The sequence below is a fragment of the Rhincodon typus genome, unplaced genomic scaffold (assembly GCF_021869965.1).
Source record: "Rhincodon typus isolate 14 unplaced genomic scaffold, sRhiTyp1.1 hic_rhity00002391, whole genome shotgun sequence".
NCBI classification, from domain to species: domain Eukaryota; kingdom Metazoa; phylum Chordata; class Chondrichthyes; order Orectolobiformes; family Rhincodontidae; genus Rhincodon; species Rhincodon typus.
The window spans coordinates 685-18,045 of NW_025968029.1; the positions used below are offsets into that span (position 1 = coordinate 685).

At 43.5% G+C, this 17,361-nt stretch overlaps 1 protein-coding gene across 3 annotated transcripts; it reads right to left on the bottom strand.

Moving 5' to 3' along the window:
- Nucleotides 1–2,677: 2,677 nt before the first annotated feature.
- Nucleotides 2,678–16,746, bottom strand: LOC109922861 (28 kDa heat- and acid-stable phosphoprotein). Of its 3 annotated transcripts, XM_048593137.1 has the most exons (6): nt 16,654–16,746; nt 15,644–15,706; nt 13,399–13,523; nt 11,760–11,911; nt 11,135–11,182; nt 2,678–2,816 (listed from the first exon to the last, which is right to left on the bottom strand). In XM_048593137.1, the coding sequence occupies exons 1-5, from the start codon at nt 16,672–16,674 to the stop codon at nt 11,163–11,165; spliced, it is 381 nt and encodes a 126-aa protein (XP_048449094.1). In that variant the 5' UTR covers nt 16,675–16,746; the 3' UTR covers nt 2,678–2,816; nt 11,135–11,162. The 3 variants fall into 3 exon arrangements, with proteins under 3 accessions (XP_048449094.1, XP_048449095.1, XP_048449093.1); XM_048593138.1 differs by lacking the exon at nt 11,135–11,182; XM_048593136.1 differs by lacking the exon at nt 2,678–2,816 and having other exon boundaries at nt 7,981–11,182.
- Nucleotides 16,747–17,361: the final 615 nt, after the last annotated feature.

The following is a 17,361-nucleotide window of genomic DNA, read 5'->3' on the forward strand; positions in this document are numbered from 1 at the left end:
AAGCTGATGGATCAGGTACTGGCAGCTTCATCTAATCGTGCTCTTACTGAGATAATCTCCTTGCGTACAGAGATGAACTGGGAAATACAACCAGCTGACCCAGTTATTAGTCTAAGGCCCTAGTGGCCAATCGAGGGCACAGTGGGGTCAGGTACAAGTACTGGCACTGGGGCTACAAAAGGGAGAAACAGCAGTGCCGCTTCCCAGACCCAGAACAAAGTAGGCAATCAGATGTGATTGCCGATGCCTTGTGCAGGATTTAAATAAATCGAGTTAAAACTGAAAAGACAATATTGACTGAGGCAAAGAGAATGCATCTGGGTTTTTTGTGGTAAGTATTTAATTTTTCTCCCCACCAGTTGTAATGAATCAAAAAATGGATGTGATTTATTTCACCCTGCACAGGGAAGTGTCATGACTACGGATCAGCTGCAGACTTTATGAAAAAAGACTCGAATAAAATGTAGTCACTGTCTGGCAAAGCCCTGAGTGGGAAGACTGTTTATTCTTAAATTGTTCTCAACAAAGCTTGGTGTTCCACAATGTGAACTGGTGTCTGAGAACAGAGGGGCTAGAGGCATAATGGTAATGTCACTGGTAATCCAGAACCCCTGGTTAACACTCTGGGGGATATGGGTTTGAATCCCACCATGGCAGATGGCAAAACTTTAATTCAATATTGAAAATCTGGACTTGAAGGCTAGTCTAATAAATCATAGAATCCCTACAGCATGGAAGCTGGCCCTTCAGCCCATCGGGTCCACACCGACCCTCTGAACAACATCTCAACCAGACCCACACCCTTACCCTATCCCTGTAACCTGCATTTCCCACGGCTAAGCCACCTAGCCTGCACGTTCCTGGAGACTACGGGCAATTTAGCATGGCCAATCCACCCTAACCTGCAGATCTTTGGACTTTGGGAAAGAAACCCATGCAGACACAGGGAGAATGTGCAAACTCCACAGATACAGTTGAATGCGGGTGGAACCTGGGTCCCTGGCGCGGTCAGGCAGCAGTGCTAGCCACTGTTGGTGAGCATTGCTCATTGTCCCTAAGGGCAGTGTGGGTCAACCCACAGCACATGGACTGCAGCGGTTCAAAAAGGCAGCTCACCTCCACCTTCTCAAGGGGCAACTAGGGACAGGCAATAAATGCTGGCCAAGCCAGTGACTCCCACATCCCACAAAATGAATGAATAAAAAAAAACAAATACCCATCTAGATCACTACAGTCCTTTACAGAAAGGAATCCGCCATCCTTACTTGGTCTGCCCTACCTGTGGCTCCACATTCACAGCAGTGACTCTTAATTGCCCTCTGAAATGGGCTAGCAAGATGCTCATTGAAGGGCAATTAAGGATGGACAATAATTGTTGTCTCAGCCATCAAATACTATTGAATTACCCATCAAATAAAACTTGGATCAATTCTGTTCCACTAACCTGCCACACAGCCAGCTTTTGCACAAGAAACTTTCTTCCAGAAGCAATATCCCAAGGGAGCTGGACAATGCTGGGAACATCAGAGACTTGTTGCTTCCTGTGACTCTGGAGTAATTAAAACTAATCGTTTGTTTCCAAATTACACGCTAGCTTTCTTTGCAAAACGTAAACTTTTCCAAAACACAACATCTTTGAAGTGCGAGAGTAGAGACATTTCCCAAATGTCAGTGGATTGCACTCATAGATCACAGAACACAGAACACAGAACAGATCTTAGAATCCCTACAGTGTGGAAACAGGGCTTTCAGCCCAAAAGTCAACACCGACCCTCAACGCATCCCACCCAGACCCAACCCATCTAAACCCACACATCCCTGGACACTATGGGCAATTTCCCATGGCCAATCCACCCAGCCTGCGCGGGGAAACCAGAGCACCTGGAGGAAAGCCACACAGAAACGGGGGAGAATGTCCAAGTGGAGTTTGCACAGTCACCCAAGGCTGGGATCGAACCCAGGTCCCTGGCGCTGAGAGGCAGCAGTGCTAACCACTCAGCCACTGTGCTGCCTATGCACCTAACTCTGCCAAGGTTGAGAAAATTAACACAGATTACAGTTAGTCAGTCAACAGTGCTCCATAATCAAATTATGGTTAAAATGAATTTGGAAATGCAAGATTTTAGAGCCTTTATTCTAGTAAAGCATCCCTGGTTACACAATCAGAAATTGACCGACGAGCTACTTCAGGAGGTAAGGCAATATGCGGGAATACAGAATTGGAAGGCTCATGGGATTTCAATGGGTTGCAGGATATATTTTTGATCTCTCAGACAGTTGAAAGCATTTGGAATTCCCTTCCCCAAAAGCTAGTGGATGCAGAAGCTTCGAGATATTTTGAATACTGAGGTCAATAAATGCTTGATGACCAAGGGGAATGAAGGATTAGCGGGGAACATGCAAGAACGTAGAGTTGAGGTTAAAAACCAGATCAGCCATTATCTGAAGAAGGGTAATACCTGAAACATTGACTGCTCCTTTCCGCCAGATGCTGCCTGGCCTGCTGTGTTCTTCCAGCCTCCTGTTTGCCTACAAGCCACAATCTTACTGGATGGGGGAAAGCAGGTTTAAAGGGCCGAGTGAGGCCTAATCATGTTTGTAGAAGGTACAAATGGGGGGCAGGATGGAGGGATTTGGAAACAAGGAGGGAAAACAAAACTGAGCTTTGGATCTTTACTATTTTAAAACTCTGAATTTATTGATTTAAAAAAAAGCTGGAACTGGCAATGACCCCATGCAATTCCTTCCTTTCTTCAGAATGTCTTCAAGTCATCAAAGTCAGGCTTAGCTTTCTCATATCTTCAATCATGATCATTCTGTACATGAAAATTTAAAACATGATTACATTGTCACAGTCATTATAGCACAGAGAGCAGCCTTTCAGCTATCACAGAGTCAGTGACAGACACCACAACCAGATCATTTGGTCCAACCAGTCCACACAGAACATAATCCCAAACTAAACTAGCTCCGCCTGGCCCATATCCCTCCAAATCTCTCCTATTCATGTACTTATCCAAATGTCTTTTAAACGTAATTGTATCCACATCCACCACTTCGTCAGGAATTCCATTCCAAGTGCAAACCACCCTCTGTGTAAAAAAAATTTGCCCCTAGTGTTTTGTTTTAAAAATCTCTCTCCTCTCACAGTAAATACACACCACCTAATCTTGAAGACCCCCATCCTAGGGAAAAGATAACTACCATTAACCCCATCTATACAGTTCATTATTGTATAAACTTCTACAAGGTCGCCTCTCTACTTCCTACACTCCAGTGAAGCAAGTCCCAGTCTATCCAACCTTTCTTTGTAACTCAAACTTTCCACAGTGAGCAGCATCCTGGTAGATCTCTTCTGAATCCTCTCCAGCTTAAGAAACAGACCCTTCGGTCCAACCCATTCAGGCCAATTGGATGTCTTAAATTAATCCATTTGCCAGTATTTGGCCCGTATCCTTCTAAATCTTATTCATGTACTCACCCACTTGCCTTTTAAATGTTCTAATCGTACCAGCTTCCACCACTTCCTCTGGCCGTTCATTTCATACATGCACCACCCTGTGTGAAGAATTTGCTCCCTAGATCCCTTTGAAATCTTTCCCCTCTGACCTTAAATTTTACGCCCTCTAACTTTGGACTCCACTGCCCTGGGAAAAAGACCTTGCCTATTTACCCTATCCATGCCCCTCATGATTTTATTAACCTCTATAAAGGTCACCCCTTAGCCTCTGACGCTCCAGGGAAAATGGCCCCAACCTATTCAGCCTCTCCCTGTAGCTCAAGCCCTCCAACATCCTTGCAAATCTTTTCTGATTCATTTCCAGTTTCACAACATCTTTCCTATAGCAGGGAGACCAGAATTGAACGCAGTATTCAAAAAGTGGCCCAACCAATGTGCTGTACAGCTGCAACATGACCTCTCAACCCCTATATTCAATGCAGCGACCAGTAAAGGTAAGTTTACCAAAAACCTCCTTCCCTATCCTGTCTACCTGCAATTACAATTTCAAGGATCTGTGAACCTTCACCCCAAGGTCTCCTTGCTTGGCAACGTTCCCATCCTAAATCTTATGATATTTTAAACAAAAATTTACACTTTCAGTGTGTACAGAATACCCTCCAGGGAGGATCTAGGCTGGGTGGACTGGCCATCCTAAATTGCCCATAGTATTCAGGGATGTGTAGATTAGGTGGGTTGTGGGAAGGGGGGGGTGCGCAGGGTGGGAAAACGGGTCTGGGAAGGATGCTCTCGGGGTTGGTGTGGACTTGTTGGGCCGAAGGGCCTGTTTCCACACTGTAGGGATTCTAATCATTCATGATCCAAGCACTAACGGCCCAACTAATGATACACTGAAGATTTCAGGCTGTTGCAGCACAATGGCAGTGTCTCTAACTCTGAGCTAGGAGGTCTGTGTTTAAGTCCAATCAACTCCAGATGTGCATATATGAACTGGTTAATTTAGGGAAAAAAAACACTATATTGAAAGATTCTTCAACATCCCAACAATGAGACAGTTCAGGGACTGGAGCTCACATTAATTCTAAGCCACAAGCACCCTCTACTGTATAATGTCTGAATTGCAGTTTCATTAGCCCATATCAAGAGGGACCTACCCTGACAAAAATATTTGACTGCAGGCACTCATCTCAAATCCTACCTCTGATCCTGGAGGCTCAGGTTTAAGTCCCACTTGCTTCAGGGATGCATAGCTGAACTAATAGATTTGAAAATATCCCATCCCAAATCTTTGGGTTGCTCCCTCCCCAGTCTTTCTCGAGGTAGTGATTTCATTACTTCTCAACAAAAAGGTGAGAGGAGAAAGATTTAGAACAGGCATGGGCAACTTTTTCTGTTTTCTTTTAAATAAAAAAAAAAATGGTCTATATGTGGAATGAACTTCCAGAGGAAAGGTCATTTGACCCGAAACGTTAACTCTGCTTTCTCTCCACAGATGCTGCCACACCTATTGAGCTTTTCCAGCAATTTCTGCTGCACAGCATCTGCAGTTCTTTCGGTTTTTAATCGCAGATGAAATGGTGGATGCAGGTATGGTTACAATGTTTAAAAGACATTTAGACAAGTATATGAATAAGAAGGGTTTGGAGGGATATGGGCCAAGCGCAGGCAGGTGGGACTGGTTTAGTTTGAGATACTCCAATGCCTGGATTAAAGCAACATCCTAACCAATAATGAGAGATGTCATACTCTATTATATCACTAACCTGTGCTGATACCTGGTGCAGAATAATATAGTGAGGAAAAATGCTCAGCACGTGCATTTGCACAAGCATAATTCAGGACACTCCAAAGCACTTCACATTTTTATAATAGTCAGTCAATGCTCATAAAAGTAGCAACCAATTTGTGCATGAGTCTCTGACACAGATCAATTCTAGAATAAGCAGACAAATTGCTTTCAGGTTCATTTAGCAATAGGTTTTGGTCAGGATACCAGAGAGAAATCCTTTGCCCTTCTTCAAAATAACACTGTGCAGTTCTTGATGTCAAGCTGAATGGGTGAGGTAAAGCTTTCTGGTTTAGTTACATTTAAGGGACAGTGCTTCCAACAGTGTAGCTCTCCTTTAAGTAAAGCACTTCAAGCATCAATCTAGAAGTCAGCATTAACATCTTGGCATTGTCGAGAATAGTGGGTGTTGGGGAGTGTCAGCTGGGGTCTGGTGCAGAACAATGTGGGTTCAATCCCCCCACTGTAGGTTATGGAGACCTGCTTTCTCACCCTACCTCACTCTCGGGCATACAGCACAGAAACAGACCCTTTGGTCCAACCCGTCCAAGTTTCCCAACTAGTCCCACTTACTTGCATTTGGCCCATTTCCTTCTAAATCTTTCCTATTCATGTACCTGCCCAAATGCCTTTCATATATTTTAATGGTACCTGCCTCTACCACTTCCCCTGGCAGTTCATTCCACATACGAACCACCCTCTGCGTGGAAAAAGTTGCCCTTCAGGTTCCTTTTAAATCTTTTTCCTTGCACCTTAAAAAGTATGCCCTCTAGTTTTCCAACCTGGGGAAAAGACCTTAGCTCATGGAGTGTTTACCATTAAGCTAACACATAACTAATGCTTCTTGAAGAAAGATGCCTATGATCCTTTGTGGACTATTGCACTATACAATTGAGTGATTTTTTTTTAAAAAAAAAGATTAGTGTTAAGGCCCTGGTGGAGAATGCTAAGTACATGTCAAGTTTTGCAATTCAGGAAACATCAGAAGTTTTGTTTAAACATTGTAGCTGATTTAGAGACAGCATGTCTCTAGCCTGTTCTCATTAGGATGATTTACAATTATAAATGCCATATCATTCACAAACAAACAACTGCATGTGTTGCAATATTCCCAGCCACTTTGCATCTTACAAAGTTCATGTGGCAACCAATTGATAAAGGTCAGGGCATATCAGCTCACACTTTCCATCGGCAGTTTTTGTATCAAGAACCAAATTAATTGCAAACATCCTACCAGCTAGTGAACAGGCTTAATATACAATAATGACCAGGCCAATTTACCTATTGATTGTAGTGAATCAACACCGCTTCGACTGAAAGTTGAACAAAAAAGGCACCTTCTGCAGCTGTTGAGCTCCAGACTCGGTTAGTGTCACTCTTTTTGAGTAGGGTTGTTGACTTCGAACAAGCTTGACAGGCCAAATGGACTATTCCTGCTCCTATTTTATGTTTCCTTTCACTTGGTAATTTTCCAGAAGATAAAGGAGAGTGGGCTCCATTCCCAGTCACCCAACAACCCTGACCAAGTCATCAGCCCATTCAGTAACCCTTCCCCCCCCGACTCTCACACACTCCATCACTCATTCACTGAAAGCATACTGTATGGGTGCATAACGGCCTGGTACAGCAACTGCTCTGCCCAGGACTGGCAGAAACTACAGGTGGTGGTTATGCACAGCCCAGACCACCACGGAAGCCAACCTTCCGTCCACGGACTGCATTTACATGGGTCGCTGCCGCAGAAAGGACCCATCGCACCCTGGTAATGACCTCCTACAACCTCTTCCGTCAGGCAGAAGCTACAGGAGGCTGGGCACATGCACAAGTAGGTTCAGGAACAGCTGCTTCCTGGCCGTTATTAGACTGTGGAATAGACTTTCTAGCTCAATTAATGCCGATCATCCTAACATCGATCTTGCTTAGCCCACGTCCTATGCAATGTAACCTGTACGCCCGCAAGTCTTTGTACAACTTCTGATATGTCCTTGTTTACTATGATCTGCCTGTACTGCTTGTAAACAAAGCTTTTCACTACTTCAGTACAAGACAATTCCTGCCACACAGGATGCCCTCACTAACCCATTATCAAGGCATTCCTGTCATGAACCCAGGCTCTCGCTAGGTCTTGCTCACTTACCCCAACACCTAGCCCACAGAACCTGCTTCCATCACTCAGCCCATCCTGCAGCAGGTACCACAGGTTAGCTTTACACAGCACCAGGGACGTAAAACATCCTGGGAACATTAAAACTTCACACCAACAGATATCAGCAGAGACATGAAGGTCTGATCAGAGGTAAAGTTTAAAGAATTTCAGAAGTAGGTGGTTTCAGGATGTATACACAGAGTTTAGAGCTCAGGCAGCTAAAAGGTACAGCCATGAACATGGAACCAAGGAAATGAGATGCACTAGAGTCCAGAGATGTGCAGACATTGTGGAGGGTTGTAGCACTACAGAGAAGGACTGAAACCATGGAAGGATTTGAACATAAGCACGAGAATTTTAAAATCAAGCAATGCCAGGCCAGAATCCACTGGTCATTGAGTGCAGGTGGTGTGTGGGACTGAATGAGGGTTAGGAAAGAGTCACAGATGAATTTTTTTTTAAAAAGAAAAACAGTGCAGTGGGAAAGGCCAGCCAAGAAAGAATCAGAATAGGCAGGTCTTGGTGTATCAAGAGCAGAGGAAAGATCCCTCCTATTTTAATAAAAAAAATACAAGGCAAGCTGAAGGCTGTTTCTTCCAGAGGTTTTATTTCAATTTAAATTAAAAAAAGCATTCTTTAACCCTGTGATTATGTCGCAACACTAGATTGTTGAGGGGTTTCAGCCTGGATGCTTTTGAACAGAAGCCCACAGCGTTGGCTAAAGCCTTTGACAGTTCATTAACTCCCTCCACAGAAGCTTGGAGATGGAATACTCCAGACAGGTGACAGCTCCCACAAAACAAACTAGAGCATGGAAGAGTGGGTGCCCAACTGCAGAGAGGAGCTGGTTGACAAAACGATCTCTTATAAAGACAAAAATAGTGAAAAGGGGATGTCAGTTTGAGTCAAACCCATCTACGGTTATGGCCCGTACAGAGGAGCTCAAGGTAGCTTCCGTCCTGTTTGCAGGTCACAGTATTTCCATCTGAGTTAGTCTGACAGTAAGCAGCACACTGCTTTGAGGGATGTAAGCAGGTTGGATCAAGACCCTCAGAAGTACAGTGGTTACACCAATGTTTCAGATCACCAGCTGAAATCTCAAACATTAATCCAGTAGAATGGCTTTGATCATTCTTGAGCTAATGGGGAGATTTTTGTCAAGAGCATGAACTAAATAGTGTGCTCAAGAAACCATCTGCTGTACTATTATGCTGCCATCAATATAATCACACTGAAATATGGATGCAAATCAAACCTAATGGACTCTTGCAATTTGACAATGCATTTGTTAAACACCTGCAGGGATGCAGTGGGCAAAATAGTAGGCGAGATATCAGAAGTTGACCGCTTCTGAATCAAGTCTACCTGAAGGTTGTTGTACTGGTGGATTGTCACTTGAGTTTTAGGCAAGAGCTGTTTCAAACTTAAATCTTGCCTCAGGAGCACTTGTGAATACAGGAGCAAGGAATTTACAAATAACACAATGTATGCTGATATCAGAGAATGTAACTGTAGGCCTGGGAAACCACGGGTTAAAGTAACTATACTGAATGGAGAACAAGTCTGAGGGATTTTCTGTAGTGGCGGCATACCTGTGTTAACTGCAGCACATTGCTTGCGAGCCCAAGGAGGTGGTGACAAGTTGGCTGACATGTAAATGGAGGTCTAAGAGGCACATGATTCAGCAAGACTGACTAAAGTACTACAGCCGGAGAGGAAAGGGGATAGTGAACTGAGAGTCCTAAATTGCGTTGTGAACACTGCTGCATCACTAAGTGATTTTGTCCGATGTACTACAGAGACCTGGATCTGCATCATCAGTGCTTTAACAAGACCAAAACCAGGGAACTGGAGCACAAGGGATGGTCTGAAATGTACTGAATTTCACATGGCTTGCTTTGCTTTTTAAATGCATGGCTTCAGAGAAAGACTAGTTAAACCGGACATCCAGAACCAGACATGTCAAAATAAACAACATTCCATCAAACAGAGAATTCTTTCCGTAAATGAATTTTGGTTTCAGCTGGCAGGTTTCACACAAGCAGAAGCTATTACGGGTTTTGCTGATGGGCCCCCTTAAAATGTTAACAGAAACCAAAGACTAAAACTGCTGCAAATCTAAAGGTCGAATCATTGTCTGAAAGAGAAAGGGCAAAATACCAATCTCTCTCTTCTGCTGCTCAATCTTCTGGGCAGGCATTTGACCTTCTGATATCATCTGACCATCCCTTAGCCTCCTCGACAAAAATACCACTGAACCTAGACACATCCAAGAGAACGTGTCTTGACACCAACCCTTGGCAACTCTGACATCAAGTGTTGACAACTAGAGTCAGCTCCAGAGCAGAGACACCTTGCTGGGCTTGAAGACAGCAGTTTCTCACATTCCTTCTGTAGGTCAACCATCTCAAATGTTACAGGTTCGTTGACCTCCAGGAGCAGTGCTGTGTAACCAGTCTGACCACCATTGCTTGTGTGGATTTGCCAGCAGAAGCCACTGAGCGGCAATCAGGAGTAGGATCAGAGAGCATATGAGCAACTCAAAAATTTAACATTTTCACCCCCTCAACCTCCAACACCACCCAGTCCCACCACCTCAAGGGCTGAATCTGGAACCTCAGTTCAGGAGCCTGTTTAGTTTTCCAACACTGGTGATATCTTTTTTGAGAGAGATTATCCACTCAACCATCCTACAAAGGGAGTCAAAAGCAAACAGTAAGAAAATAAAACGGGCACAAGTACAGAAATTAGATACACTTCACAACCTGCCCAAAGGGGGAAGAAAGAAGTTAATTGCCATTCGTGACAATGTTAGATTTACAAAGGATAACAATAGTCCCTGACCTCACACCAGAAGACACTCCTTATTTTACCTAGCTCATAGAACCAACGAAGCTTGCAAATACATTGGTGTGGCAGTAATTCCACACTAAGATGAAGAGGAAGAAAATGAAACATCCAGACTCAAGTTAGGGAAAAAAAATTGAAAACAGGAGTTCAAATGAAGGTAGAGAATGCAGATTCAATACACCGAGTGTCAGTAATTCAACCACCAAAAAAAACAACACCCTTGAAACAGCCCTGTAGCCTATTTATGCAATCAAACATTCAGAAGTTTAAAGAGCGAAGCCAATTTTTTAAAACCCCTCCCCAACCCTCTATGAAACAATATATTCACGCAACTATAGTCAGAGATATCAGCTGCAGATGGACAATGACAGCAGAGGCTATCCTTTGGGTGCAAATCCCACCTGCACCTCTCCCCAGAAATATAATTCAGGTTATTTTAGTGCCACTATTGATAAATTTATGAAAGCCAACTATGAGATGGAAAGGCAGTGAACTTGGAGTTCTTAACAGGCCTGTAGCTGGTGAGACCTAAACACCCAAAGTCAGTCTACTTAGAAGAACGCTAACATTTTCAGTGCCCGACCATGGCACTTCCTTTGAAACATCAAAAAAGTTTTTCAGTGTTCCATTTGACAGAATGCCCATGGTGCTTCTACAAGCACATGGCTGAATTTTTAAACACAACACCTGTTTATTCGTGGCTATCAGAAGAGTAACAATTCAAATAATGCAGGCTCCCCTCTGGCCGGACCCAGCTGCAGCAATGTGGTGTAATGGGTAGTTAGTTTTTATGTGCGTATTTTTGTTGTTTTGTTTGTGGTGGGCAGAGGAGATGAGCTGTGTGGGAACAGACAGACAGTCTGACTGACCCAGCCTGTCCCTTCCAAGTTACCAGATGAATCTGTCGGGCCGATCTGGCGCTAGGCCTTGGCTTCTTTTCCTGAGGTTGGGGGAGGCGGGGGGAGCGAGAAGAAAAATAGGAAGCAAAAGAAAATGTTATCCGTGTGCACAGCATGCAATCATACACATTACTTTCATCATTTTACACTTTTTTTTAAAAACATTTGTTCTCTGCGCCCTTGCCCCCTGAAAACTTCAATACACAAGTCACAGGATTGTGATCTACATGCACCCGTTTCTCCATGTGCGTTCAGATGTGTGTGCACTCCTCGCAGCTAGCGTGAGGATGGTCGTGGAGCTTCAATTCCCAAATCCCACTATTTTTGGAGGAATCTACATGGTTTGGTTGGGGGTGGGGAGGTGGACTCAGCAGAACCCAGCATGGATTCAAACTCCTTCATCTAAGGTACAGCCTGGCAAAGGAGACTTGCACCCCTCCACTGTCAGTCATTTCATTTTGTGCTAATTTGAGTGTAGCCATCAAGGTACGAATTCCTTATAACCAGCACATCCCATCCCCAGCCCTTTAACTCGACCAATTTCCTGGTCTCAACAACCCAGATCAGACTCCAATCCAGCACTCAACAGACACTCGTTAAATTAAACCCATCACTGACCTTTCTTCTCATTCTCCCGCTTCTTGGCTGCATCTTCCCGCTGCTTCCGAATGATGGCGAGCCGTGCCAGGTCAGCACGCGCTTGTTCAGTCTTCCCCTCAAGATGGAGTTTCATATACCTCTCCCGGGCTTGCTGCTTCTCTATCTCCTCCCTGAAACAAAGAGGATTGAGAAGTTAAATAAAATTATAATAGCTGAGTAACATATTCAATGTTTTATCCTCCAATGCCCTCTGAAGAACAAAGATTTAGAAGCAGTGGTCATTCGGTACCTCAAGTCTGTTCTAGCATTTGATAGAATCACAACTGCTCTGATTACAGCCTCAACTTCACTTTCCTGTCTACCCTTGAGCTCTGTGGCAGTCAAAAATCAATCTCGAATATACTTGATGCCCTGATCTTGAATAGTTTTAACTTGAGAGCGCAATTAAACTTTTATTACTCGACTGTAAAGCAACTGACTTCTGAACTGATTAAACAAACACTGGGGTCACATCATGGCAAGCCATAGAGGGAATGCGTTCTTGCAACTTTTCTTTGAAAAAGGGCCGATCCTAATGGAAATGGAGTGAGCTCCGATTTAAGATGCACGGGATTGGGTTGCAATGCCAAGAAATAGTTGGCAATGGACGAGTGAGGGTCAGTGCGCAGTGGGATATGGGCTGTTTTGGACAAGCTGAAGTTCACAGCAAGTAAAAGGTGGGAGAAAGTATTGCTGCTTCTAGATGTGATTTGCTGCAAAGATTTTAATTCTTTTATGGGGGGTTGCTGGTAAGGCAAGCATTGCCCATCCCCAATTGCTCTTGCTCACAAGAGAGAAGAGACACGTATAGGGAAGGCCAGGTAAGAGCAGCAAATTTCATTGCTTCAAAAGTCAATTAGTGAACCAGGTGGGTTTTTAAAAATCACAATTAGTAAGTTGTTAGGGACTCCAGATTTAATTACTGAATATCAAATGCACCTCCCCGCTGCAGCTTAAACTGAAGCAAGTCAGGGCTTAATTACAATTATAATACCATTACACTACTGTCTCCTCCAGTGGGTATGAAGAAATGCTTCAGGGGCAGACAGGCTGAAGTGAGACGAACGACACTTTCAGAACAGAGACAAACCAAGCCAACAGAATGTTGAGGCTGAAAATTAATTGGCTGAGTGGCACAGTGGCTCAGTGGTTAGCACTGCTAACTCAGAGCCACAGACCTGGGTTCAATTCCAGCACTGGGTGACTATGGGAAGCTTGCATGCTCTCCTTGTGTCTGCATGGGTTTCCGCCCTCAGTCCAAAGATGTGCAGATTAGGTGGATTGGCCGTGCTAAAATTGTCCATAGTGTTCAGATGTGCATGCTAGGTGGATTAGCTAGGGTAGATGTGGGTTTACAGTGTACGTTGGAGGACCGGGTTTGGTGGGATGCTCTTCGGAAGGTCAGTTGCAGACTCGATGGGCCAAATGGCCTCCTTCCACGCTGTAGGATTTCCATGGTTTGAAGATAGTGGATGAGGATAGAGATGGAGCAAATGACAGCAGCATGGGTTGTTGGTGTACATATTCTGCATGGTGCATTTGCCGATAGAGTAGTTATGAGAGACTTCATTAAAGATTACACGTTTAAATGGGACAGGAGGCCGAACCTTTTCTTTACCTTTCTCGCCTGCTGAGCTCACGGTTTGGGGGATTAAGATCCAAAGCAGTAACTTTCTTGTTCTTCTGTACTACGCGGTTTGGGTTCTCAATTTCTATTAAACCTTCCACCCCTTTCTTCTTGGGCTGTGACGAGGGAAGAAAATGATTCAATCTCACCAGGATTGAAATTAGCTTGATGAACGAATCAAACAACAAAAATCCTTTCTTCCAAACAAACAAAAAACTGACAAGAAACATCTACAGTATGCTTAAAAAACAAAACACTGCCTGCACCCAATGTTAATCGGTCCTTTTGTTTGGATGCTGATACCTACAAGTGACATAGCAATGAGCAACAAGTGGCTATTTGTGCTTTTCTGCCTCCCTGATGTCCACAGTGGTCCTTCAAAGATTACAGGGTAGATTAATCAACAGGTACTCTGATTTTGCCTGTGACAAAGACATGGATCTGAATACCAGCACTTGGGCACTCAGGCAAGAGTAGAGTTAACATCCTACCAGATGACTAAAGATTACACGCTACTTGGGTAGGACATGAAACTCACTACCAGGTGGAATGGTTGAGGTGAATAGTATTCACACCATTAAGGCAGTACGAGAGAAACAGGAGGGAAAAGGGAATTGTAAAATCAGCTGATGGGTTGAGGAGATGTGTGAAACATATAGTGATCATGTGCTGTAAATTCTATGTACTAGCAGTACCAAAACAGAACAGTACAAGGCTTGGACTTTCCTAGATAGAGGTCACAGGTTGGCAGACTGTACGTCATCTCTCCATCAATGGCTTCTGGCAGATTTACTGCATCTGCCTCTTAGTCTTCATTGGCAGTTTCTATAGGAACTAAAATCAGTCTTATTTACTGTACCTTTTCTTTGGTGCTCCCTGTGGGGGTGGGCAAGGAAATTACATGAAGCACAAAATTCAAAATAAAAAGGACACAAGTTATGCTGCATTTATACAAAGCCATGGTTAGACACCACAGAATCCTGAGAGCAGATGTGGGCACCACACCTTAGGAAGGATATACTGGCCTCGGATGAAGTACAGTGTAGGTTTACAAGAATAATACCTCGGCTTCAGGAGTTAAGTCCGAGGCCAGACTGTACAAATGAGGCCTGTTTTCAGTAGAAATTTAGAAGGTTCAGAGGCAATCTGATCAAAACAGTCAATATATTTACAGGAACAGACAGGATAGATTAAAAAAACATTTTCACTTGGTTGGGGATTCTAGAACTAGGGGCATTGTCTAAGAATTAGGGCCAGATCATTCAGGAGAGATCCAGGAAGCACTTCTACACACAATGGTTGAGAGGGGTTTGGAACAAATAGCTGTGGATGCTGGATCAGTTGTTAGTTTAAATCTGATTTTTTTCTTGTTAAGCAATGTTATTAAGTGATATGGGTCAAAGCAGGTATAGAGAGTTGGGCCAAAGATCAGCCATGATCGCACTAAATGGTGGAACAGGCTTAAAGGGCTGAACAGCCTACTCCTGTTCCTAAGCATTTCCAAATGAATAATAGAACCCCAGCAAAATTAAACCAACATAAAAGGACAGTTGCTTCTTTGGGTAGGAACATGAGAACCTGGGCCCCGCTTGACAACTGCGAAACTTAGCATATGAGGAAATTATTCATCACTTTGTAGGGAAATGTTGTCATGCAGTCTCTGACCAACATTATTCCTGGAGATGTGGTCTGCCCAGCCATAATACCAGGTCACATTGTACCACTCTACAAACAGAGATCCACCTCAGAACACACTCCGTTCAGTCAGTCACTAACCTAATCTTCGAACACATTTCAACATACAGTAGCAAGTGGGATGAGGGGGGTGGCGGAAATGAGCAGGCTAAAGTTCCTGCACTCTGATAAACACTGCTGAAAACTGTATTTTGAGGAAAGGATCAATTTGAGGAGTTATGCACAAGACGGTAATCTAGAGACAGCAAGCACTCAGACTCAAAGAACAGAGCTGACTCAGTGGCCTATCAGAGAATACTGGAAGATCTGCACTATAAAATATCCTGGGGCTAAGGGATGGGGGAAGTGGGCGTGAAAACTAACTGCACAAAATGCAACCAAATAGTTCTGAAGCAAGAAATGAATTACAAAACAGTAACAACAGCTCACCAGACATGAAGCTGCCAAGAGTAAATGGCTAGCATCTGTCAGGATAATAAGAACCTAGCCAGATATAACGAAAAGAATATTAATTATCACTTTCAGAGTCAAGGGCACTCACCTCCAAATCATCTTCACTGCTGTCAGAATCAGGATCACTTGCATTTTCGGGCTGGTCTCTTGCCTATAGGTTTAAAAACAGATGGACAGCAACAGATAGAATTCACTGGTTAAATCTATAATCTAGAACTGGGAGGAAGGGAGGTAAAGGGCATGAGAAAATTAAGTCCTTTACTTGCTCCACTGTCTGCAAACATCAGTTGTACACTGTCCTACAATCAACACCACCACCTTGCATACCAATTTAACATTCTTCTTTGAGTTTGGTAGCTGCTTACGACTAGTTTTGCAGTGCCCATGTCGAACTGGGGGATGGGGGTGAATACTGCCCTAGTTCTCAAACATTAACATATTGCAAAATTATTTGGTTTTAATTCAAGTTGAAGAACAGAAAACATTGTGTGCTTTGCCTAAAATACATGGTCAGATAGAACTCTGATGCAGAATAACCCATCTTCTCTCCAGTATTAGTGTGCCAGTTGGACAAATGGGCATTGCAGCAAATTGTCCCTTAACCTATTTCACACCATTGCAATACAGGGGCGTTTACATTCTGGAAGGAAAAAGACCACTATCTCCATAACCCATGGCACTACCTATTTCCTCTTCCATTTGCTCCCCAAAGCTCAACCTGAACTCCAATTTCAACGGTTAAATGAACATTGAGTCTCAGCAAAGGAACCCTCACAATGCATCACATAATGACCTTGAGTTGCAAGTTGCTAATCAAAAGCTTTTTAACCAGAAAAAGCTCTGCTATTCATGCCTTCTTTATGCTTTTCCTTAAAACCTTCCCCACTGAGGTGGGTCACAGACCTAATGTTGGCTTGGCATCAAATTATTTGATGAAAAGTTGTGAAGAGTCTTGGGATGATTTACTACAGTAAAAGGAGCTTTATAAATGCAAATTGCAAGAGCTGCAACGCTTCAGCACTGCCAACATTTAAAGTACCCAATGGGCAGAAGTGCCCTGTAGATTACCAACTCAGTTATGGAGTATCAGACACTTGCCTTTTCTTTCTCTGCTTTCATCTGCGCATCAATCTCATCTGGGTTCGTGAACTGCTTTGCCCTCCCTTTGTGTCCTCGTTTACCTGCAGGAATCGAAGAAAAACACATTCCCGTTAGAAGTTGCAAACAAGCAGATGGGATAGTGTGCAGTCAAGGTTTGAAATCTGTGAATTCAGACCTTGGGTTTTAAAAACAGCAATCTCCGAGTGTGCAAGAATTCCTCAATATTCAGTCACATTCTTCAAAAGAAAGTGTTTTCTAGTTTTACCACAAATTGAACCCTGGATAAAGATTTGGCTTAACTGCAAGGTTTATACTTTTTATAAATTACCATTGTGGTTTATCTCTCCATCCACCACCCCCAACCAAATTTCAACTATACCTGGAAAGTACTTGAAGATGTACTGAGGTTACAAATTGGTACAAAAATGTCTTGTCTTTTGAAAATCTACTTGTAGAAGTCACATTATGTTTAATCATCCTGCTCCAGAGACCACTGCAAGTGTTGCCTTGCAGGTACGTGCAAGGCAGTATCCAAAATGTTTCACATTTAAAACAGGGAGGGGGAATAACCCTATCCCTTGTAAGCATTTAAAGCAAATCCAAGGAGCTAGCAGCAGATTTCTGGCTTTGGACTCTATGCAGTCTCAAACTATAGAAACTTCAGTGCATTCTCCCGATCACAGATTTAATATCAGCTTAAAGCAG